The sequence below is a fragment of the Dryobates pubescens genome, chromosome Z (genome assembly GCF_014839835.1).
Source record: "Dryobates pubescens isolate bDryPub1 chromosome Z, bDryPub1.pri, whole genome shotgun sequence".
In the NCBI taxonomy this organism is placed as follows: Eukaryota; Metazoa; Chordata; class Aves; order Piciformes; family Picidae; genus Dryobates; species Dryobates pubescens.
The window spans coordinates 2,230,330-2,255,388 of NC_071657.1; the positions used below are offsets into that span (position 1 = coordinate 2,230,330).

The window sequence follows — 25,059 nt, forward strand, 5'->3', positions numbered from 1 at the left end:
TTTGCAAAAATCTCTTGTATTGCCATAATTAAGCCAGTATAAATATTAATGCAAGACAAGTGTCAGCTCTAAAGCTCATTTTCCTTTTCTTGTAGGTTAAAGCAGCAACAGGTGAAGAGGTGTCCGCAGAGGATCTCGGAGGGGCAGATCTCCACTGCAGGTTGAAAGAATTGTTTTCCTAGAGTTAATTTCTTTAGTTGGGTACTTTCCCTTTTTTCCCTCCCTCCCCCCACTTTTAGAACAGAATAGAATTAACCAGGTTGGAAGAGACCTTTGAGATCGAGTCCAGCCTATCATCCAACACTATCTAATCAACTCAACCATGGCACCAAGCACCCCATCCAGTCTCTTCCTAAACACCTGCAGTGATGGTGACTCCACCACCTCCCTGGGCAGCACATTCCAATGGCCAGTCACTCTTCCTATGAGGAACTTCTTCCTAACATCCAGCCTAAACCTCCCCTGGCACAGCTTGAGACTGTGTCCTCTTGTTCTGGTGCTGGTTGCCTGGGAGAAGAGACCAACCCCTACCTGGCTGCAGCCTCCCTTCAGGTAGTTGCAGACAGCAGTAAGGTCTCCCCTGAGCCTCCTCTTCTCCAGGTTAAGCAACCCCAGCTCCCTCAGCCTCTCCTCACAGGGCTGTGCTCCAGACCCCTCCCCAGCTTTGTTGCCCTTCTCTGGACACCTTCCAGCAAGTCAACATCTTTCTTCTGCCTGTCCGTCCCCCCCCCCCCCCTTCTTTTTTTCTCCCCCTCCCTTCTTTTTTTTCTTCCCCTCTTTTTTTATTTATCTCCCCCTCCCTTTATTTTTTTTCTCCCCCTCCCTTTATTTTTTTTCTCCCCCTCCCTTTATTTTTTTTCTCCCCCTCCCTTTATTTTTTTTCTCCCCCTCCCTTCTTTTTTTCTCTCCCCCTCCCTCCCTTCTTCTCCCCCTCCCTTCTTTCTTCCCTAAGTTTCAGGGTTTTATTTGAGAGTAATTTCATAACAGAACATAGAGAGCTGTATTGTAGCGTCTGTATTTTAAAGATAAAACTTCAGAAGTCTCAGAAGCCTTTGAAACCTCCACTTTTCCTTGTCAGGTGTGTTTTTTAAGTCCCCCTGTGTTGCTGTTGTTGTTTACATGCAGAAAATCTGGTGTGACAGATCATTATGCTTTGGATGACAGCCATGCGCTTCACATAGCAAGGAAGGTTGTGAGAAGCTTAAACCTCCAGAAGAAAGTGGATGTAAGTGCACAGCACCTGAAAGCCCTGCCCTGTTTAACACAGGAAGGCTTCTCTTCTCCTGGTTGGTACAACACATGGGTTTTTTTTTCTCTCACTTCAGACACTTGGAAAATGGAAGTTATGGTTCTTGTCCCTAAATGTTTTTTTCCCTAAGGTTTCAGTTCTGCTGCAGTACTCTAGTCACTGAGATTTACATGTGTGGTGGGTTGAAATGTCTCCCCCAATATTAACTTTGCCAGACCAGCTCAGCTGGAAGCAAATGAAGGCTGTATTTACAGGCAAAACTACAATCTACAGTGAAATACAATGAATCTGTTCAAAATACACAATATTTACAGGTATTTACAATTAATAAACAGCACAAGAACCCCCCTGGTCAGAGACTACTAGCTACTGGTAGCAGAGGCTACTAGCTTCTCCTTCCCTGCCTACCTAGAGCCCCCTGTACAAAAGGAAGAAAGGAGCAGAGAGAAGAGGAAGATTGTTTTGGTACAACCAGTTTAAGTTCCTTGTCTCTTCAATGGGAGAATTATCTTTGTTATCCTTTTCACACCCAGTAGTGATTTATTTCCATTTTTACTACTTTTCTGCTCAAGATCTGTGAAAAATTTGAAAGGCATAGCCTGAAGCTACCACAACATGCAAGACTGAAACAGCTAGAGCAGCCCTTCACAATCACAGAATTGTGCCTGAAGCTTAACCCAGTCAATTCAATTTTTAGCTCACCTGGTAATTCCCATGGACTTAAATGAGATTCCTGATTAAGCATCTTTTCCCCCCTCCTTTTTTTAATAAACATCTCTCTGATTTTTGATGAAAGGTATAAAAACTGAGGGGATAAAACTAAGTCAGGTGGTTGTGTTGTATTGGTTTCAAAATCCCTTGAAACTAGGAAACAGGATGGGGGAGGAGTTGTCTTAAGTTATTTTGGCAGGGGTTGCAAGAAGGGGAGTTGAGGGTTAAAGCTCAGCAGCTGAAGGAAGGCAAGTTGTTGCAGTCAGTTGCATGGGGAAAGTCTCCAGTATTTTCTCAGGCTGCTACCACTTTTAAAAAGGCACAGGGTTAAAGCAAGCAAAATGGGGGACATGCCTAGGTTCTGGTAACATGGAAGAAGGTATGGAGGTATAGGGAGGAGTAGTGAGAAAGTGTTAACAGCCTTCAGCTGCAAAATGAGGACCACAGGCATTTTGATGTGGTTGGTGAAGAGTGTGCTCAGAGCAGGTGGTAAATTTATTGTTGTCGTACCTTTTAAGTCATAATGTGGGCTAATAACTCCTTTGTTGTGTGCATGGCTTTGTTTATTTGCTGAAGGTGTCTATAGAACCATCAGAAGAGCCTTTGTTTCCTGCTGATGAAATATACGGAATAGTTGGTGACCAGCTCAAAAGAAACTTTGATGTCAAAGAGGTATGAATGTACATGCAAGATCATGCTTGGCCATATGTGTGCATTCACCTTTCTTGCAGGAAATCATTCTTTATGTCAACATAGTTTGTCTGCAGAAATCTGATTTGGAGTGTATAGTGAATACTTTAGAATCATAGAATGGTCTGGGTTGGAAGGGACCTCCAAAGCTCATCCAGGCCAGCCCCTCTGCAGTCAGCAGGGACATCCTCCACTAGATCAGGTTGCCCAGAGCCCTGTTGAGCCTCATCACCTTGAATATCTCCCAGGGATGGAACCTCAACCACCTGCCTGGGCAACCTGTTCCAGTGTTCCACTACTCTAATGGTGAAGAACCTGGTGAAGAGCATCCCATCTAAATCTGCTTTTTTTCTAGTTTGAAGCCATTGCCCCTTGCCCTATCACTGCAGGCCTTTGTAAACAGTCTCTCTGCAGCCCCCTTTAGGTACTGGCAGGCTGCTCTTAGGTCTCCCCAGAGCCTTCTCCAGGCTGAACACCCCCAGCTCCCTCAGCCTGTCCTCATAGCAGAGGTGCTCCAACCCCCTGATCATTTTCATGGCCCTCCTCTGGGCCTACCCCATCAGGTCCATGTCCTTACTGTGTTGAGGGCTCTAGAGCTGGACTCAGTAAAAAGACCTTAGTGGTTTTTTTACATATATTTTTGTCCAGCCTGTCCATTACCATATTTTTGTCCATATCAATATTTTTGGTTGTATTGATTTATAACATTCTGAAAAACCTGCCAGAAAATGGGCAGAGCATTCTATGGACTTGGCCAAGTGATGTGGCAGCTTTCCTTTTCTGTTAATCTTGTGAAAGTAAGGATCAAATACTTTAGAAACTGCAGGTTATATGCACCCTAAAAACCAGTGCAGTGCTTTCTCAACCATGTATCACAGAATCATGGAATCACAGAGTGGTGTGGGTTAGAAGGCACCTGAAGAACCATCTAGTTCCAACCCCCTGCCAGAGGCAGGGACACCTCCTACCTGCTCAAGGCCCCATCCAGCCTGTCCTTGAACGCTTCCAGCCTCCATAACTTCTCTGGGCAGCCTGTTCCAGTGCCTCACCACCTTGATGGGGAGGAATATCTTCCTAATGCCTGATTTAAAGCCAGCTTCTTCCACTTTGAAGCTGTTACCCTTTGTCCTGTCAATCCAATCCTTTGTTAGAATCCCTCTCCAGCTCCCCTGTAGCCCCCTTCAAGTACTGGAAGTCTGCTAGAAAGTCTTCTCTGTAGGGGGACTGTTGTACTCTTCAGCTGTTCTAGTGTAATTTATTTACCTTGTTAGCTTCATCCCAGACCACATCTTTCCTGGTATTTTGCATAGTTTCCATAGTCAGAGCCTTTCTCACCATCAACCAAGAATTTGTTTTAGGAGGAGTCTTGGTATGTACCTTTCTTAAAACACTTAGTCATAAATTACTGGTATTTGCTTTTCATTAAAGCAGAAAAATGATAAGCACTTTTACTGGGGGCAACACTATGCTCTCAAAAGTTGGAGTAACTTGGATTTATGGTGGGGGTCCCAGTGGATGGAAGGTTGACCAGGAGCCAGCAGTGTGCTCATGTGGCCAAAAAGGCCAGTGGCATCCTGGGGTGGATCAGAAGAGCTGTGGTTAGTAGGTCAAGAGAGATTCTCCTCCTTCTCTGCTCTGCCCTGGTGAGGCCATGTCTGGAATATTGTGTCCAGTTCTGGGACCCTGAGTTCAAGAAGGACCTCAGGGAAGTGCTTGAGAGAGTCCAGCACAGAGGCACAAAAATGATGAAGGGAGTGGAACATCTTCCTTATGAGAGGAGACTGAGGGAGCTGAGGGCTCTGTAGCTTGGAGAGGAGGAGCCTGAGAGGTGACCTCATTCGTGTTGATAACGATGTGCAGGGTGAGTGCCAAGAGGATGGAGCCAGGCTCTGCTGGGTGATGCCCAATGCCAGCACAACTGGCAATGGTGGAAGTTGAGGCATAGGAAATTCCATGGAAACAGGAGGAAATTGTTTTTCCCTGTGAAGGTTACAGAACAAGGTGCCCAGGGGGGCTGTGGAGTCTTCCCTCTCTGGAAATATTCAAAAGCAGCCTGGATGTGTTCCTGTGTGATCTGCTCTAGGTGCTCCTGCTCTGGCAGGGGGTTGGACTGGATGAGCTTTTGAGGTCCCTTCCAGCCCCTAACATTCTGTGACTCTGTAATTAAAGTTTCACTAAATGTCTTCAGGAAAGTACCTTGATAAATGTCTCCTTTGCACCTTGGGCAAGCCTCAGGACAGATCTTCTATATTTTCTGTGCCACAAAAATTAAGCAGAGCTGCAAATAGACTTACCTGTAAGAAAGTGACTCATGGCTTTATGTATTTTTCTCTTCCATAAATGTGAGTCTATTGATTAATGTTTAATATAACCAGAGGTAGGAGATTTTATTTGAAATTTTAACTAATCAAGAAAACTTTCTTCCTGTATAACAGGATCAGTGCAGTGGTTGTCCTCCATCAGCACTAGTGTGAGTACAGTGTTCAGTTTTGGGGCCCTCACTACATGAAAATGTTGAGGTGCTGGAGCAGCTCCAGAGAAGGGCAGTCAAGCTGGTGAGGGGCCTGATGAGCAAGTCTTGTGAGGAGTGGCTGAGGGAAATGGGGCTGTTTAGCCTGGAGAAAAAAAGAGTCTGAGGAGAGACCTTCTGGCACTCTGCAACTCCCTGAAAGGAGATTTTAGTGAGGTGGAGATTGGTCCCTAGTAACAAGTGATAGGATGAGACAAAATGGCCTCAAGATGCACCAGGGGATGTTACAAGAAACTTCTTGGCTGAAAGGGTTTCTCAAACATTGGAACAGGCTCCTCAGGGAGGTGGTTGAATCCCCTTCCCTGGAGGTGTTTAAAAGACACAGAGATTTGGTGCTTAGGGACATGGTTTATCACCATACTTGGTAGTTAGCTGGTGATTTCACTTGAGGAACTTAGAGGTGTTTTTCAGACTAAATGACTCCATGATCCTGCAATTTAAACTGTTTGGTTAGAATCTACTTAATAATGAAACTCCATGTTTTGTAAACATAGATAATTGGCCACTTCAAAAAGTAAATGTGCTTTGCCTGCCATGCAGACTGTTTACCTGGTAGGCTGCTTGATGTTCTCTAAATGGAGAGCATTTATTTTAAATTACACATTAGAATAGAATGGAATAGAATAGAATGGAATAGAATAGAATGGAATAGAATAGAATGGAATAGAATAGACCAGACAAGACCAGGTTGGAAGAGACCTTCAAGAACATTGCATCCAACCTATCATGCAACACCACCTAATCAGCTAAACCATGGTGACTCCACCACCTCCCCAGGCAGCCCATTCCAATGGGCAATCACTCTTTCTGTGTAGAATTTCTTCCTAACATCCAGTCTGAACCTCCCCTGGTGCAGCTTGAGACTGTGTCCTCTTGTTCTGGTGCTGGTTGCCTGGGAGAAGAGACCAACCTCTGCCTGGCTACAACCTCCCTTCAGGTAGTTGTAGAGGTCTCTCCTGAGCCTCCTCTTCTCCAGGCTAAGCGACCCCAGCTCCCTCAGCCTCTCCTCACAGGGCTGTGTTCCAAGCCCCTCCCCAGCTTTGTTGCCCTTCTCTGGACACCTTCCAGCATCTCAACATCTTTCCTAAACTGAGGGGCCCAGAACTGGACACAGGACTCAAGGTGTGGCCTAACCAGTGCAGTGTACAGGGGCAGAATGACCTCCCTGCTCCTGCTGGCCACACTGTTCCTGATGCAGGCCAGGATGCCCTTGGCCCTCTTGGCTGCCTGGGCACACTGCTGGCTCATGTTCAGCCTACCATCAACCAGTACCCCCAGGTCCCTTTCTGCCTGGCTGCTCTCAGCCACTCTGCCCCCAGCCTGTAGCACTGCCTGGGGTTGCTGTGGCCAATGTGCAGCCCCTGGCACTTGGATGTGTTCAATCTCCTGCCCTTGGCCTCTGCCCATCTGTCCAGCCTCTCCCTTTCTAAACAGATTAAGAACTCTGCAGGATTAGGAATTTCATCTTACTTTTCTATTCTTTTTGTGTTTTGTTTTTTTTTTTTCTCTTCAGGTCATTGCTAGAATTGTAGATGGAAGTAAATTTGATGAATTCAAAGCCATGTATGGGGATACCTTAATTACAGGTATTTAAAAATGCAATTATTCTACATAAGCCCCCACTGGTTCTGTAGTTGGATTCATTGTGTGTGGATCACCCATTAATGTTTCAATCATTTTTTTTTTTCTTTGGAAAGAACAGCAGTTTATGGCACCAAGAGAAAGTGTTACTTTTTTACATGCTGTAGTAAAATAAATACATGTGGAAATTTACAGATTGCTTTGTTTTTTTTTCTTTCTCCTCCAGGATTTGCAAGAATATTTGGTTATCCAGTAGGAATTATTGGAAATAATGGAGTTCTTTTCTCAGAGTCAGCAAAAAAGGTAATTAAAATAGATTATCAGCTGCTTGGTCAAAACAGAGCTTGTGGTGGACAGCTCGCTCTTGAGATGAGGAGCTTTTTTTAGGCAGTGAGGGTGGACTGGCTCCATCTTTTTCATGTAAACATGACACATCTTAGGAAGCTGTAAAAAATAATTGCCTGTGTTGTGGAAAACAGCCTTGCATGGATCTTTCTGAGAGGAGGTAGAAAGGTCATCAGGAAAAAGCAGTCAGAAAAACATCACTTAAATACTGTGCCACTGCAACACAGTTGAAAGAGTGTTGTCCTGAAACCTAACAGCTGTTGCAAGTCCGTGCTGGTTGCAGAAAATACCCCACTGCTGGTAATTCCTCACCTCTAATCTGTGCAGCACCACCGCTGTAAATCACATCATTGTTTTTGTAATAACTGGAAAATGTCAGACCTGGGTTGCAGGCTTCAGTTTGTTGGTTTACCAGAGATTTAATTTTCATACTTTGCTGCAGCAAGCTCCTGGGCTCAGACTAATGAGTGAAAGCATCTGGAGTCTCACAAAAATCCATGAACTAATTCACATTTTGTGAATTAAAGAGCACCTTTGGGTGGGGTATTGTGACTGCATTGCAGTTAACAGTGCTTTGCAGATTGGGCTTGGGGGCTTGGTGGTGATAAAGAGGTTTAGGGTATGGCAGAGTGGTTACTTCCCTTGTTCTGTGTTGTTTGGCTTAGTTCTTTATCATAGAATAATTGTTAGGGTTGGAAGGGGCCTCAAGGATCATCCAGTTCCAGCCCATGGGCAGGGGCACCTCACACTAGAGTAGGTTGCTCAGAGCCTCCTCCAGCCTGGCCTGAAAAACCTCCAGGGATGAGGCTTCCACCACCTCCCTGGGCAAGAAACTACTTCCAGATTAATTAATTTATTCTAATTTTTATTTTTAATAATAGTAATTCTACATGGTAGTCTTGTTCTAGCAGGCTGCTCAAACTAAGGGTGAGGAAATCAGTATTGAAAACCTATAGGGAAAAAGAAAAGAAGCCTTGATGAGAGGTTTGGAGAAAAGAAGTCATTTTCCTTGATTTATTGCTGTAATAAAATAGTGCATGAAATTGAGTTTTGTGTACTGAAGGAATACTTTCATCTTGGAGCACTGCAGTAAGAGACATTGTTTTCAGCTGGCATTTGTTTAGAGACAGGTATTTCCCATTTGAAAAGCACTCTTTTCACTGTTTCTTACACTTCCAGTATTTTTCTAACAAGCTAAGGGTGCAACTCTTTCCCTACCAGTGGGAAAAAAGAACAAAACCCAAACCATAAGGAGTCTTCCCCTGCTGTCTTCTGCTGGCATACCAGTACCATAAGAGTCAAGTTGCACTTATTTTACTTCTAAAGGGACCTTTGTCAACTGCATTGCTGCTTTAAACGTTACAGTCCAACGTTATTCCTTTCTTTGTTGTTGTCTTTTCCACCTTTTCCCCATCATGTTCACTATGCTTTTGAAGTGATTTTTTCTTTATGGTTTGTGATTTTTCTCTCTCCTTTTTTTTATTGTTTTCTGTTCATAAATTCACTGGTTTTGTATTCTGAGGAGGTTAGTGGTTTTTTATGCAATTGTTCTACCACGTACCTTGGCTTTTTCACTACCAGTGTGTAAACACCTGAGGAACTTCATTGATTTAGGTAATTTCTAGTTCTGCCTTTGCTTGGAAAAATGTATATATGTAATGTATATCATGGAGAGAAAGCATCTGCCCTGAGAACAAGGAAAGAGTGTGACAGCAATTTGCAGGGCCCTGAGCAAGTGGAGCTGTGTGGGTCTTTCCCTGTTTCAGAGATTTTCTGTGTCCAGGAAACAGGAGTTAGCTTTTTCTGACTGGCTGTCTTCATTTCCATGGCATAGCCTGACAAAACTCAGTGTCAGCTGCCACACTGTGAAGCTCCCTGTGGTTTAATTGCATGCAGAATCATAGAATCATCAAGGCTGGACAAGACCTCCAAGGCCATTGAGCCCAAGTTCAAAGCTAGAATGGAGTCACCACTAAACCACGTCCCTCAGCACCACAGCTACACAGCTTTGAAATGCCTTCAGGGCTTAGAGACTGCAGCACTGTTCTGGGCAGCCTAGGCCAGGGATTGACCACTCAGTGAAGAAATCTTTCCCTAATGTCCAACCTCAACCTCCCCTGCTTGTTTCCTCTCATCCTGTCACTTGTTCCTTGTGAGAAATGACCACCTTTCACCTGGCTCCAGCCTCCTGTCAGGGAATTACAGAGTGCCAGAAAGTCTCCCCTCAGCCTCCTGTTCTCCAGGCTGAACAAACCCAGGTCCTTCAGTTCCTCCTCATAACACTTGTGCTCTAGGCCCTCCAGCAGCTTCATTCTCTTTTGGGGATGTGAAATTGAGGGTTTCAGTATCAGGAATAGAATCATAGAATCATAGAATCAGTCAGGGTTGGAAGAGACCACAAGGATCATCTAGTTCCAACCCCTCTGCCATGGGCAGGGACACCCCACACTAGATTCTGTTCTGCTCTCCTCTCCTCTGCTCTGCTCTGTTCTGCTCTGTTCTGCTCTGTTCTGTTCTACTATTCTATTCTATTCTATTCTATTCTATTCTATTCTATTCTATTCTATTCTATTCTATTCTATTCTATTCTATTCTATTCTATTCTATTCTATTCTATTCTATTCTATTCTATTCTATTCTATTCTATTCTATTCTATTCTATTCTATTCTAATTTTAGATCAGGCTGACCAGAGCCTCATCCAGCCTGGTCTTAAACACCTCCAGGGACGGGGCCCCAACCACCTCCCTGGACAACCCATTCCAGGGCTTCACCACTCTCATGGGGAAGAACTTCCTCCTCACCTCCAGCCTCAATCTCCCCACCTCCAGCTTCATTCCATTCCCCCTAGTCCTATCACTACCTGAGATCCTGAGAAGTCCCTCCCCAGCCTTCTTGTAGGCCCCCTTCAGATACTGGAAGGCCACAATGAGGTCTCCTCAGAGCCTTCTCTTCTCCAGACTGAACAGCCCCAACTCCTTCAGTCTGTCCTCACAGGAGAGGTGCTCCAGCCCTCTGCTCATCCTCGTGGCCCTGGTGCTGTTTAAGGGTGTTATTTCTCCTCAACCCTTGGACTCCTAACATTTTTGGCATTTGGTGTTGGGTAATAGGTTGGACTTGATGATCTCAAAGGTCTTTTCCAACCTGGTTAATTCTGTATTTTGTTACCTCTGCTGGGGGGAATGCATTGTTTGCAGTTGACTTTGATGAAGCAGAAGTAGTACTGCACTTCATGCTGTAAATACTTCCATGGACTTCAGTGGAAGGAGACTTGTCACAGACATCAGAGTGCTTGCAGTGACAGAGTCACCCATCCAACTTTTAATTGCTTTCTTTTTTTTCTCCTTTACTCTCCACAGGGTGCACACTTTATCCAGTTGTGTTGCCAGAGAAATACTCCCATTGTGTTTTTGCAGAATATTACAGGTGAATAAGCTCAGTACTTTGAATTTTTATTGTGTTGCAAGCTTTGCTGTTAACTGTTGAGGCTGTGACGTTCAATCAGCATCTTGTGTGCTTTGTTGTGCCTACAATCTTCAGGCTGTTCTGAAATCAGCCTGTCAGCAGCTGGAGAAGGCTTTGCCTTGTGCTTGGTTCTTTCTGCATAGCTCAGTATAGTAATGTGAAGTTAGTGAGCCTTATGGGTTTTTTCCTCATGTTGTAATTCTTTAGGTTTCATGGTTGGTAGAGAATATGAAGCTGGAGGGATAGCAAAGGATGGTGCCAAGATGGTTACTGCTGTAGCTTGTGCCAGTGTGCCTAAAATAACAGTAATTATTGGTGGTTCTTATGGAGCTGGAAACTATGGGATGTGTGGAAGAGCATATAGGTAAGTGTTGCTTAAAGTGGTGACAGGAGATGGAACTTAATTCAAGAGAACAACCACTCTGCAGCACTACCTAACCAGTAACTGTGCTGATGTGCTGTTCTCCCAGTTTAGCTACTGGAGAGAAAACACTCCACAGCCCTAAACAGTCTTCAGGCAATGTGGGCTGCTCCTTTATGCTGCACTCACAGGAGGAACACCAGCTTATTGGAGGAGGGGGGGCTGAAAAAAGGTCCTTTTTTCACTTTAATGAGCCTGGATTTATGAGTAATGTTTGCAGAACCCCTAAAGATTTATGTCTCTGGCCCTTTGGACATGACTCACACGAAAAGGTGTGATGTCATTTTTCAGGGTGTGTGATAAGAGATGAAGTTGGTGGTGGTATTTTTGAGGAGAAAAATTCCTGGGAGGGGGGAGAGGGGGGGTTGGGGTGTAAAAAAGCTCAAGGGAAAATAAATAAATACATTTTTAAATACATTTGAATAAGAGAAATTAGAAGAATCTTCACACTCTCAAAAGCAGTGCCGCTGGCATTGAAGCACGTTAATTTGCGTGCTCTCAAACCCAATACATTGTAAAACAGGCATGGAAAAAAGGAGTTTTTAGCTGACTGGGAATTAATTCTTTACTAGGAAATAAGGCAATGTCTTATTTTAATATTTATTGTGTAATTACTGTTTTTTTTCAGCCCAAGATTTCTTTATATGTGGCCAAACGCTCGCATATCGGTGATGGGAGGGGAGCAAGCTGCAACTGTTCTGGCCACAATAACCAAGGACCAAAAAGCAAGGGAAGGAAAAAAGGTACGTTGGTTTTGTTGGTTTTTTTTTTCCCCACCCCCCTCTTTTGTTTGCAGTGGTGTCATTGTCATTTGTTCTTTCACTGGAGTTGTTCACTTTATGAGCTAGGAAAGGATGTTACAGAGCGAGACAGCAATGAGCTATCACTCATCAGATGCCAGATAGTGGCACTGGCAAACAGGAAGCATTTGTAGAATGTTGTTGTTTACATCTAAATGTGAAGATCATTCACAGTGTTCCTTGTCTTTGCTTAAAAAGATTAGTACTTCTCATATCTGCCTTTTCATTAGCATTAGCATTATTTTGAGAACCAGATTATTAATTCTGCCCAAGATGAGCAGCTAGGGGTGCTCCCTGGCTGGGGAGCAGGAGGAGGAATATGTGAGGACAAAGTGTCTGGGAGGCAGGCAGCTTCATAGGAAGCTGATCTTCAAATTTATGCAGTGACTGAAAATTATGAAGCTCATAACAGCAGAAGTCTGTAGAGGTTTGGGGAAAGCTTTGAGTCATTGCAGCACTTTAATTGAAAATTAGTGATGTTTTGTTCAATCACTTTCTCCCCTGCTCTGTATTTTAGATTACATGCTTTATGTTTACACTGGTGCCTCAGTCCCACAAGAAGTGATTTTATTTTGATGTCTTAAAATTGCTTGTGTTTGTCATGAGTGGTTACTCAAAATAATGAAACAGCATGTACAGTTCTTCCTTCTACACTGTGCTTGGGCTTTGTGTGCGTAGAATGTATTCGCCCTCATTCCTTTCTGTCTTGATATCTCACATCCCTCTTTCTGCAGTGATGACCACTGTAAAACACTGAGAAGAAGCCCAGTGTTAAAACAGTGCAGACTTGTTTTATTAAAAAGCTCATGCCAAAGGCAGCTCAAGAGTGAGGTTTATTCAGTACAGTAGCTTAAGCAGTCTTCCAGATGCTAATCCCCAGTTATTCTTACACCCAGATATGTATATTTTTCACTCTCCCACCCCTCTGGTTTTGGAAAGTGGTGGTTTTAATTTCATAGCCAAATAGGCTGAATTGATAATTGTGTGTAAAAAGCAGGGAAAGCCCTGGGGGGAGATCATTTAAGCAGTTTGTTGGGGTTTGATGCTACATGTGAAGCTCTTCTGTCACTGTGGAAGAAAATGCTAAAGAATATCTTATCTGTGCTTCTTTATTTGTCCTTTTATTTTTTTTTCAGTTGTCTGAGGCAGATGAAGCAGCTCTGAAAGAGCCAATCATCAGGAGGTTTGAGGAGGAAGGAAACCCTTATTATTCCAGTGCAAGGTAACATATAAGTGATTTCCAAAACCTAGTTGTAGTGACAGTAACATAGCAGTAACAACATGAAGAACAGCAGAACACAGTGGTCTGGAAGGAAGATTGTGTTTGATGGAGCACAGCAAGCCTCAAATCAATGTTTTGTCTGTCTTGTCTCTTTGTAGCCTGTAGTGTTTCAGAAGAAGGCATGAATTTGCAGGAATTCTTCTTCTGGTTCTTTAAGTAATGGTATCACAGAATGTTAGGGGCTGGAAGGGACCTCATAAGCTCATCCCCAACTCCCTGCCAGAGCAGGATCACCTATACCACATCACACAGGAATACATCCAGGCTGGCTTTTAATATCTCCAGAGAGGGAAGCTCCACAACCCCCCTGGGCAGCCTGTTCCAGGGTTATGTCACCCTCACAGGGAAAACATTGTTCCTTATGTTTTGATGGAACTTGCTATGCCTCATCTTCCACCCAGTTCCCCTTGTGCTGGCATTGGGCATCACTGAGCAGAACCTGGCTCCATCCTCTTGACACTCACCCTGCACATCTTTATCAACATGAATGAGGTCACCCCTCAGGCTCCCTCTCTCCAAACTAAAGAGCCCTCAGCTCCCTCAGTCTCTCCTTGTAAGGCTGATGTTCCATGGGGTTTATATTCTACTTATTTTATTCTGGATGAGTTTTCTGTCATTCCCCCCAGTGTAATATCTGCTCATTGAACAGTGTAGTAAATGGCTGCCTGTATGTGAGGAAAATCTCAGTGGGGTTCTGCAAGAGGAAGAGGCCACTGGTAAATGGGAAGTTTCAGGAGGAGCTGAGGCCATTTGCAAACCTTGGGTCATGCTCTTGGTGTAGGTGACTGTACTGGACTTGGATAGGGCATTAGCAGATGGGTGCAGCATATTCATGCCTGTTCACAAGTCTTTTGCAGCATTTTGTGTTAGTGGAGGACTAGCCAAATGCACAGGAACCAGTTAGGCTAATGAATCATGGTGGCATCATGGAGCATCACCTCTGGAAACCAGCCTAGAGACCTTCTTAGCCACTGCTTCTTACTTCACATTAGTTTCATCCTCTCTGTACTCATCTTCCTGCACATTTTTCTGCTTGTGGTATCCAAAAGCTCATCCCCCACAGGCTGTCAGCTGCTAATGATGGTAGAGGGTGGCATAATAACAGGGCTTTAGTGTGCCTCTGAGGCTTCTCATTTTGCAGAAACAGTACTGGTCTAATACAGCTGTGGAGTCTGCTGTAGGTATGTTTTTGTGTGGCTGAATCAGGTTTATTGATGTTTTTACTTACCTGCAAGGTGGGAAGTCTGGAAATAAGCAGCAGAGAGTGGCTGGGGTATGATGAATTTCAATGTGGGCATCATGGGCAGAAATGATGTGAACAGGTGGGTGCAAGATACTCTGTCAATGTCATAGAGGTGTCAGTAAAATGAGCTTGGGGACCTTTTTATTTAACTTCATCCCTGCTTAATCTGATGTATGACAAATTTTATAGAGCAGAAATACCAGTAGCATAGCATCAGCAAGCTGCTTTATGAATTGTTCACCATGATCTGAAGGAAGAGGTAAAAGCTAATGATAGCTTTCCCTCTGTTCTCTTTTAGGACAGTGGGAAGAACTTAACTGAAATAATCATACTTGGGGGCTCCATATTCATTTTAATGTTTAATCAAAGGATTGAGCCCAGAGAGTGGTGGTGAATGGTGCCACATCCAGCTGGCAGCCAGGCACTAGTGGTGTGCCCCAGGGATCAGTGATGGGCCCTGTGCTCTTTAACATCTTTATTGATGATCTGGACGAGGGCATTGAGTCCATCATCAGTAAATTTACTGACGACACCAAGCTGGGGGCAGGAGTTGATCTGCTGGAGGGTAGAGAGGCTCTGCAGAGGGACCTCAACAGGCTGGGCAGATGGGCAGAGGCCAAGGGCAGGAGATTGAACACATCCAAGTGCCGGGTTCTGCACATTGGCCACAGCAACCCCAGGCAGGGCTGCAGGCTGGGGTCAGAGTGGCTGGAGAGCAGTCAGGCTGAGAGGGACCTGGGGGTGCTGGTTGATGGTAGGCTGAACATGAGCTTGCAGTATGCCCAGGCAGCCAAGAGGGCCAATGGCATCCTGGCCTGCATCAGGAACAGTGTGGCCAGCAGGAGCAGGGAGGTCATTCTGCCCCTGTACACTGCACTGGTTAGGCCACACCTCGAGTCCTGTGTCCAGTTCTGGGCTCCTCAGTTTAGGAAGGAGGTTGAGCTGCTGGAAGGTGTCCAGAGAAGGGCAACAAAGTTGGTGAGGGGTTTGGAACACAGCCCTGTGAGGAGAGACTGAGGGAGCTGGGGTTGCTTAGCCTGGAGAAGAGGAGACTCAGGGGAGACCTTCTTGCTCTCTACAACTACCTGAAGGGAAGTTGTAAACAGGCAGAGGTTGGTCTCTTCTCCCAGGCAGCCAGCACCAGAACAAGAGGACACAGTCTCAGGCTGTACCAGGGGAGGTTTAGGCTGGAGGTTAGGAAGAAATTCTATACGGAGAGAGTGATTGCCCATTGGAATGGGCTGCCTGGGGAGGTGGTGGAGTCATCATCATTGGAGTTGTTCAGGAGGAGACTGGATGGGGTGCTTGGTGCCATGGGTTAGTTGATTAGGTGGTGTTGGATGATAGGTTGGACACGATGATCTTGAAGGTCTCTTCCAACCTGGTCTGGTCTGTTCTGTTCTGTTCTAAATTGAAGCTTCTGCCATTTTGCAGTGGCTGGTGGCTGTGGCAGAATAAGGATGCATAGCACAGGTTTTGTGGTGTCATCTAAGCAGGTCTTGGTTTTAGTCTTATCACTGTTTGGTCTCTGCTTCTGTCAGTGGCCTGTAGCACAAATTCCCAGAAAGTCTCTTTTTTGGGGTGGGGGTTTATGCATGTGTACAAACCCCCCCACACCACCACTGTTACTAAGCTGCAGTTCATTGTGGTTGGGTTTTTTTTAACATAAGACTGGGTTTTTTTTTACATCTGCTTTTGTGAACTTCTGAGTTGTTACTGACATGGACTTCCTGATGGCAGGCTGGGTTTGACCTGTGTCACAAAACCTTGTGCCCTGAGGCAAAGGAGGGGGGGGTGGGAATTAAAACACATATTGTCAACTTCTTATAATTGGATTTTAAGGGGAAGAATTTTCCACTGATACAACAACATCCCAAAATTATGAGTCAAGCTGTCTGTATTTAATCCCTCCCATGGAGGAGAAGATGAATGGTTTGGGGTTTGGGTATTTTTTTTTGTTTGTTTTATTAGTATTATTATTTTCCATATGTTCACTGGAAGCATAGTCACAGTCTTTTCATACCCATCACTGAAAATAATTGGATTTATGTAGCATTCAATATAGTCAGCCTATTAGTGACACAAAATCTTGCCCTCTCCCAAACCCCAGCAGGGCATTTGTCAGTGTTTACAAAACTGAGCTGCCAGCATGCAAGAAAGTAGCTTTACATGTGAGATCACATTCAGAATGTTATAAGTCCTGTCATTTTCAGACCTGAAACTCAAGTATTTGACACCAGCTTTGTGTTACTGAGCAACTTCAACATTTATGTTTTTCCAGACTGTCTGGCCATTTTGGTGTAGTTAGGTTGCAGATCCAGAAGGCACCACAGTAAATAGCCAAAGCTTGCCTAGCCTAGGGGTCAGGAAGTGCTCTTACTGCTAGATGTCCTTCATTTAAACAAGCAGGGTAGGTATGGATTTACTGTGCCTGTAGTTTGGAAGGGAAGCTTAACCAAATGCAAGGTAGGTGTGGACTTCTTATTGTGCCTGTAGTTTGGAAGGGAAGCTGAACCAAAAGCAGGGTAGGTGTGGACTTAGTATTGTGCCTGTAGTTTGGAAGGGAAGCTTAACCAAAAGCAGGGTAGGTGTGGACTTAGTATTGTGCCTGTAGTTAGGAAAGGAAGCTTAACCAAAAGCAGGGAAGGTGTGGACTTAGTATTGTGCCTGTAGTTAGGAAAGGAAGCTTAACCAAAAGCAGGGAAGGTGTGTACCTGTAGTTTGGAAGGGAAGCTTAACTTGCACAGACATGAGCTGGTTGAAAACTGGCCTGGTTCTGGCTTGCACATGGTCATATTTGTGTCATGCTGCACTCAAGCTAATAAAGCCCAGCTGAGGCAGAAGTCAAATGTCAGAGCTGAAATCCTGCTGAGGTTCCTCTGATTAAAAGCAATGGCAATGAAATGCCCCTTGACACTGAGGAGTGCTTGTGAGAAGGGCTCAGGTCAAGACAGTTTTGGCTGGCTTTTCTTTCTCTCTCTCTCTTCAATCCATATAGGTACAGTCTGCACTGTCTAGGAGCTCTTAATTGCTCTCTGCTGTCTTGCAGAGATAATTGGGATTTCATGCCTTCCTGCCAGTTTTACCACCCTTCTGCCTTGCTCCTTCATTTGTTACTAATTCCTAAGCCTGGTCTCAGACCCATAGCTCCGAAGTTTTTTGTTCCTGTAGAGTAGAATGCCTGAGCAGAAACAATCAGATGAATTAAGATGACAGCTTTTGCAGCAAATCATGGGCTTGAGAGAGGGCTCTAGCCACCTTCTACCCTGGGGCCAACCCCCTTGTCAGCCAGCAGCAGCTGCAGGTTGGCAAGGGTTTGCTGATGGTCAGGAAGCAGCAGCTTGTTCCCTTTGCTCTGAAGGATGCTTCCTGCCTGGTCCCAGCCGTGGCTAAAAGCCCCAGCTGACTGTCAACCAAAGGTCAGGGTGCTGTACTGAGACTGAATCTGGACAGGCTTGCTTTTGTCAGGTGCTAACCAGATGCCCCCACCAAAAAGACCAACAAGAAAACACCAGCAGACAGCTTTGTGTTCCTGAGAGGGAGAGCATGATAAAGGGGCAGAAGGGCTGCTGCCTGCACCACTGCTTGGGTGCCGGCAGTTTGGAGGTTGCCTCGTCCTAAGTCTGCCTCACCCCAAGATGTCCACTGCAATGGATGTTGACCCAGTTGACTTCATTAGGGTTTGAATCAATCTTTGAGCAGTAATAATGAGAGGGAAGGGAAGTGCCCCAGTGATCTCACAAGACAAGCAAATTCCCCTGTTTACTTTGCTCACACAATTTTTGCTTATAAATCAGAAACTTGTTGGGTGTACAGGATGTCAATACTGTTCCCTGCAGTTGTGTTTTCTAATCAAACTCTCTAATGAATTATTTGATTAGAACCTTTCATGGTGAGCAGCCTTAATTAACAGGAGCCATTAGGCAGCAGGCTTTTTAATGAGTTGTATTAATCTGCTTACAGGTTTCTGAAAGGATTTCAGCAGTTTGCATCTTAACAAATTGCACGGGCATTTTACTTCTGGGGGCTTCATTTCTTCTACTCACAGTGTCTCTCAGTTACAAATATTTCATGAGTGTAGTTGTGACTCATGTCCTAGCAGTGGAGTTTTAATAAGGGAGTTTAATTATTAATGCTGCATCCCAGCAGAGAATGTGGTTTTCTTTCAACAAAGAGCAGCAGAAGCCAAGAGTTACCGCAGGAAAGCAGCTCAACTTCACAGGGGTTGGAAAGTACCTCTGGGGATCACCAAGTCCAACCTTCCCTGCCAGAGCAGGACCATAGAATCCAGCACAGGTCACACAGGAACACATCCAGACAGGGCTGGAAAGGCTCCAGAGAAGGAGACTCCACAACCTCTCTGGGCAGCCTGTTCCAGTGCTCTGTGGCCCTCACAGTAAAGAGGTTCCTCCTCATGTTGAGCTGGAACCTCCTGTGCTGGAGTTTATATTCATTACCCCTTGTTCTATCACAGGGTGCAACTGAGCAGAGCCTGTCCTCTCCCTCTTGACCCCCAGTCCTCAGACATTTATAAACATCTATTAAATCCCCTCTCAACCTTCTCTTCTCCAGACTAAACAGCCCCAGGTCTCTCAGCCTCTCCTCACAGGGCAGTGTTCCAGTCCCTCAATCATCCTGGTAGCCCTCCCTTGGACTCTTTGAGTCCATGCAGTGTAAGGTCTTCAAGGTTTCCAGTAGAAGTTAATTGTGTTGTTACCAAAAAGAACCCCAAACACACCACCCAAACCTGTCATTGGAATGTGCTACCTGTTTGGCTACTGTGTATTGCAGTGCCAGTCACTGTGAAGTTGCAGCTTCAAAAGGTACCACATTCAGTTGATGGTTCATTTTGATTTGTCTCATCCCTGCCCTCCCCAGGCCCTCTGCAGGTTTTGTTAAACACTTTTAAGAAGTATGAATCCCTTCATTCAGTTTCAGTGTGTTTCACAAAGTGAAAATGGCAAGTTTCACAGATTGCTCTGGGTTGGAAAGGACTCTCAGAGGTCATCTTGTCCTGCACTCAGCAAGGGACACCTCCAACTAGAGCAGGGTGCCCCAGGGCCACAGTGAGTCTGATCTTGAATGTCTCCAGGAACAATGCTTCAAGCACATCCATGGACAGTATTTCACCACTCTCACTGTGCAGAACTTCCTCCTGATGTTCAGCCTAAATCTGCCCTGCTCCAGTTTCAAACCACTGCCCCTCATCCTATCTCCACAAGCCCTTCTAACCAGTCCCTCCCCAGCCTTCCTGTAGGTCCTCATCAGGTATTGAGCTGCAGCTCTAAGGTCTCCTTGGAGCCTTCTCTTCTCCAGGCAGAACATCCCCAATTCTTTCAGCCTGTGTTCATAGCAGAGGTGCTCTAGACCTCTGATCACTAAAAGCTTGTTCACTTTAGAAAAGTTGATATGCAGAGCAAACAAACCTCTTAAGTCAAAAAACAACCACCCTAAACTGGCTCAAAAATAGGTGCTCATCTCTTGGAGATCGATCTTGTGGTCATTTTTTTTCACCCTTCTAAGAAAACAAAGGGAATGGTCTTGGTCTGACCTCACAAAACTACTTTTCTGTGTTACTGGGAACCTTCTGCATCACTTCAGTGGGTCAGTCTATTACTCATCAGAACTAAATTAAGGTCTAAAATACAAGGAGGAGAGAAGAGCATGTGAATAAAAGCTGGTAACAGATGATGTTGGAAAGTGTAGGAAATGCACAATCTTGGCCATTCTGTCATGCTGGGATCTACAGAATCATAGAACTGTTTAGGCTGGAAAAGATCACCAAGTCCAGCTGTTAACCCAACACTGCCAAGGCCACCACTAATCCATGGCCCTCAGTACCATGTCTAAATGGCTCTTAAAGCCCTCAAGGATGGGAGACTCCACCACTCCTCTGGGCACCCTGGTCCAGGACTTGATACTCCTTTCCAGGAAGAAACTGTTCCTCATGTCCAGCCTAAACCTCCCCTGGTGCAATTTCAGGCCATTTCCTCTCATCCTGTCACTTGCTACCAATTCCCCCTGGCTTCAAACTGCTTTTGGGGAGTTGTAGAGAGCAATGAGGTCTCTCCTCAGCTTCCTTTTCTCCACACTGAACAACCCCAGTTTCCTCAGCTGCTCCTCACAAGACTTGAGCACAGACCCACTGCCCTTCTCTGGACACACTTCAGCACCCCAGTGTCCTTCTTGGATTGAGTGGCCCAAAACTGAACTCAGGATTTGAGATACTGCCTTACCAGTGCTGAATGCAGGAGGGCAGTCACTGCCCTCTTGCTGATCCAGGCCAGGATACTGTTGGCCTTCTTGGCCACCTGGGCACACTGCTGGCTACCCTCAGCCAGCTGGTAACCAGCATCCCAGGTCTTTTTCTCTGCTGGGCAGCTTTCCAACCACTCTGCCCCAGTCTTGGAGTGTTGCAAAGGATTGTTGTGACCCAGGTGCAGCACTCAGTATTTGGCCTTGTCTCATTGATTCATCCTGCCCAGATCCCTCTGTCAAGCCTCCCTACCCTCAAGCACAGCAACACTCCACACAGCTTGGTGTCATCTACAAACTTGATGAGGGTGGCCTGGATCATCTCAGTCAGATCATAAAGATATTAAAGAGAGCTGGGCCCAAAAGTGAGCTGTAGAGGACTGGCATAACCACTGTCTGGGGGTAAAAGAAGTGAATTCAGACAACTCTGAAGTAAGTCTCAGTACAACCAAGGTCCTTTGGTTATTTTTTTTGACTAAAACCAACCCCTTCTAATTATTTTTGCTGTATGGTAAAAATCACTTAGCTCTGAGCCCCTTTCCAGTGGGGTATGGTTGAAATATGCCAAAATATTTTACTGAGTTACCATGTAAAACTTAAAGCTACAGGTAGGAGTTATCCACAGGAACCAGACTGCAAAAAGCTTACACCACCCACTTGATCCAGAATGGGATAGTGACAATTCTCGTGTTTCTTCTGCAGCAGAGCTTGCTGTGAGTACAACTTCCATGCAGACACAAGTGTGCCTGTTAGAACGTTCCAGGGCATGGCTTGCTAGCCCACTAGAAAAGAGATAACTCACTGAGGATCTTAAAATGAGGAGGGGGAAAAAAAAATAGGTAGAGCTACAGTTTCCTTATCTTTCTGATTTGGGTTTATGGCTTTGTGTGTGTGGGTGGGTTTGGAGGGGTTTTTTTTCTCCCTTGGAAGTTCTTTTGTAGTTGTTGGTTTTTGTAACCCCAGGCTTCTTTCTGGGCTGGCTGGGACCTGTCAGCCAGATCAGTGGTTGCCACAGCTACTGTGGTGTAAAGTTTCTTTAATCAAGCTTTTACCTTCAGTCCCCAAAAAAGGAACAGTGATGTTTTGCCCAGTTAGCAGCAGAGTCTTCCCTTGCCCAAACCCTTTTCTTCCTTCTGTACTTCATATTTGCTTTTGTGCCCCATGTAGGGTAACAGCCTCCTCTACTTGAGGAGCTGCACCATGATATAGATGCATTTATAGTAGCAAGTTCTTTTTGAGTGGGATTTGTTCTTGTTTCTCTCTCTGCTAGTTGGAGAACAGGCTCCTGAACTGAGTCTGAACCCTTGTGACAAGGGTGGTGAGGCACTGGAACAGGTTGCCCAAAGAAGTTGTGAAGGCTCCGAGCCTGGAAGCATTCAAAGCCAGGCTGGATGGGGCCTTGGGCAACCTGACCTAGTAGGATTTGTCCCTGCTTATGGCAGGGGGATGGAAGGAACTAGATGACTTTATAAGATTCCTTCCAACCCAAACCATTCAGTGATCTTTTATTAAGTGTCCTTATTGCAATCCCACTTTGTGCACCCTGGGATAGATCTGTGCACTTGTTGCAAAAGAAAAAGCATACACAGTCAGTCTCTCTTTGTTTCTCTCTGATTTGATAAATACCAATCTCACAGCAAAGGATGAAACACAGCAAAGGTGGAAGACACTCAGACTACTAAACCATGGCTCCAAGTGCCACGTCCAATCTCCTCTTGAACACCTCCAGGGATGGTGACTCCACCACCTCCCTGGGCAGCACATTCCAATGGCTAACAGCTCTCTCTGGAAAGAACTTTCTCCTCACCTCCAGCCTAAACCTCCCCTGGTGCAGCTTGAGACTGTGTCCTCTTGTTCTGGTGCTGGTTGCCTGGGAGAAGAGACCAACCCCCTTTCAGGTAGTTGTAGAAAGCAGTAAGGTCTTCCCTGAGCCTCCTCTTCTGCAGGCTAAGCAACCCCAGCTACCTCAGCCTCTCCTCACAGGGCTGTGCTCTAGACTTCTCCCCAGCCTTGCTGCCCTTCTCTGGACACGTTCAAGTGTCTCAATGTCATTCTTAAACTGAGGGGCCCAGAACTGACACAGGACTCAAGGTGTGGCCTAACCAGTGCAGAGTACAGGGGCAGAATGACTTCCCTGCTCCTGCTGGCCACACTATTCTTGATGCAGGCCAGGATGCCCTTGGCCTTGTTGGCCACCTGGGCACACTGCTGGCTTATGTTTAGGCAGCTGTCAATCAGTACCCCCAGGTCCCTTTCTGCCTGGCTGCTCTCCAGCCACTCTGTCCCCAGCCTGTAGAAGTAGTATAACTGTTCCCAATTTCATGTGCTTGGAAGCCTAGCTTGGAAACCTACCTCATGTGTATGTTAATTCCCTTTGATTATTATTGTTTTATTTTAATTGGTGCCGTGGGCTAGTTGTTTGGGTGGTGTTGGATTGGTTGATGGGTTGGACACGATGATCTTGAAGGTCTCTTCCAACCTGGTTTATTCTATTCTATTCTATTCTATTCTATTCTATTCTATTCTATTCTATTCTATTCTATTCTATTCTAATTTGGTTTTGTTTTTTGTTGTTTTCTTCTGTTATTGTTTTTTCAGATTGTGGGATGATGGAATTATTGATCCAGCTGACACAAGACTGGTTCTGGGCCTCAGCCTCAGCGCAGCATTAAATGCACCAACAAAGAAGACAGAATTTGGGGTTTTCAGGATGTAAACTTAAAACACATGCTCACCAGAATTGCCTTTGTGTGTTGTGATTGGGGCTGGAAGCAAAGCAGCCAAACCACTGAAGATCATCCAGTTGGATCTTTAGAGGTCACTTCCAACCCTTAAGCCTTCTGTGATTTCTGTAAGTCAAGAAATAAAAGATCCATACAAGGCCATTTTTGAATGGAAATGGCTAGTGCTTTGAGATCAGTCCCTTGCAGGGTTTGTGCAGCACTGCATGAATAAGCAGAATGTCTAAATTTTTTACCTAAATAAATACATAAATGGATGCTGCCTCTTAGATAAGTATCAAACTATATTGGAGAGCGGCCAGGCAGAGAGGGACCTGGGGGTGCTGGTCCGTGGTAGGTTGAACATGAGCCTTCAGTGTGCCCAGGCAGGCAGGAGGGCCAATGGCATCCTGGCCTGCATCAGGAACAGTGTGGCCAGCAGGAGCAGGGAGGTCATTCTGCCCCTGTACACTGCACTGGTTAGGCTGCACCTTGAGTCCTGTGTCCAGTTCTGGGCCCCTCAGTTTAGGAAGGAGGTTGACTTGCTGGAAGGTGTCCAGAGAAGGGCAATGAAGTTGGTGAGGGGCTTGGAACACAGCCCTGTGAGGAGAGGCTGAGGGAGCTGGGGTTGCTTAGCCTGGAGAAGAGGAGACTCAGGGGTGACTTTATTGCCTCTACAACTACCTGAAGGGAGGTTGTAGACAGGCAGAGGTTGGTCTCTTCTCCCAGGCATGCAGCACCAGAACAAGAGGACACAGTCTCAGGCTGTACCAGGGGAGGTTTAGGCTGGAGGTTAGGAAGAAATTCTACACAAAGAGAGTGATTGCCCATTGGAATGTGCTGCCTGGGGAGGTGGTGGAGTCACCATCACTGGAGGTGTTTAGGAGGAGACTTGATAGGGTGCTTGGTTGCATGGTTTAGTTGATTAGGTGGTGTTGGATGATAGGTTGGAGACGATGATCTTGAAGGTCTCTTCCAACCTGGATTCCATTCCATTCCATTCCATTCCATTCCATTCCATTCCATTCCATTCCATTCCATTCCATTCCATTCCATTCCATTCCATTCCATTCCATTCCATTCCATTCTATGCCACATAGCCACATACTTGTTGCTTAGCAGTTCCTCTGCTTGTTCTGATTCTTCTTTCTGTGCCTCCTATAAATGCAAACCATTTTTTGCAAGCCAGCTATAAAAAGCTCCCACGTTTGCTAGTCAGTGATTTTTGCCAGAGTGAAGTGCTGTGAGAGCAGCCAGAGAGCAGCCAGACAACATGAAAATGGCAGATCTCATGCAATTGTTGGCATTTGGGCCCTTTCTCTGCCTTTCCTCCAAGAAAAACACCCCACCCAAAGCACATTGCTCTTCTGTGTGGTTCCTCTGCAGTCAAAACAAGAAGAGAACCTGAGGCACGCATCCTGTTTTCCGGGAGCTCTGTGGGAGCTGCAGGTTGCTGAGAGCACTTCTGATAACGAGGGCTGGCTTGCAGAGGTGTTCCAGCATTTTCCTGTCTGGTCCTTCTGGCAGTTTAATGAAGACAGAGCTTCCTCCCCACGTGGATCAATGTTTCACCCAGAGCACATGCCTGAATCACACTTGACTTCAGGGTTAGGGAGATGCTGGAGATCTGTGGTTAATTGTATGCATTTGTCATAGTCTGGTGCTGTGCCATGATTTGGGGGAATTCACTGTGTACCGTATCATCTCTTCTCCTTGGATCACCCTGCACCTAGCAGAAGCTAAAGGACTGCTCTGCCAACAACAAGAA

At 45.5% G+C, this 25,059-nt stretch overlaps 1 protein-coding gene across 1 annotated transcript in view; it reads left to right on the plus strand.

Annotated features, from left to right (window-relative positions):
- Positions 1-23,435, plus strand: part of MCCC2 (methylcrotonyl-CoA carboxylase subunit 2) — a 61,238-nt gene extending 37,803 nt beyond the window's left edge. Inside the window, exons 8-17 of the mRNA XM_054178771.1 lie at positions 96-160; positions 1,126-1,225; positions 2,537-2,632; positions 6,694-6,766; positions 6,988-7,064; positions 10,465-10,531; positions 10,778-10,934; positions 11,620-11,734; positions 12,928-13,013; positions 23,170-23,435. Coding sequence (XP_054034746.1) covers positions 96-160; positions 1,126-1,225; positions 2,537-2,632; positions 6,694-6,766; positions 6,988-7,064; positions 10,465-10,531; positions 10,778-10,934; positions 11,620-11,734; positions 12,928-13,013; positions 23,170-23,287 — 954 coding nt within the window. The 3' untranslated portion in view covers positions 23,288-23,435. The remainder of the gene's footprint in view (positions 1-95; positions 161-1,125; positions 1,226-2,536; positions 2,633-6,693; positions 6,767-6,987; positions 7,065-10,464; positions 10,532-10,777; positions 10,935-11,619; positions 11,735-12,927; positions 13,014-23,169) is intronic.
- Positions 23,436-25,059: the final 1,624 nt, after the last annotated feature.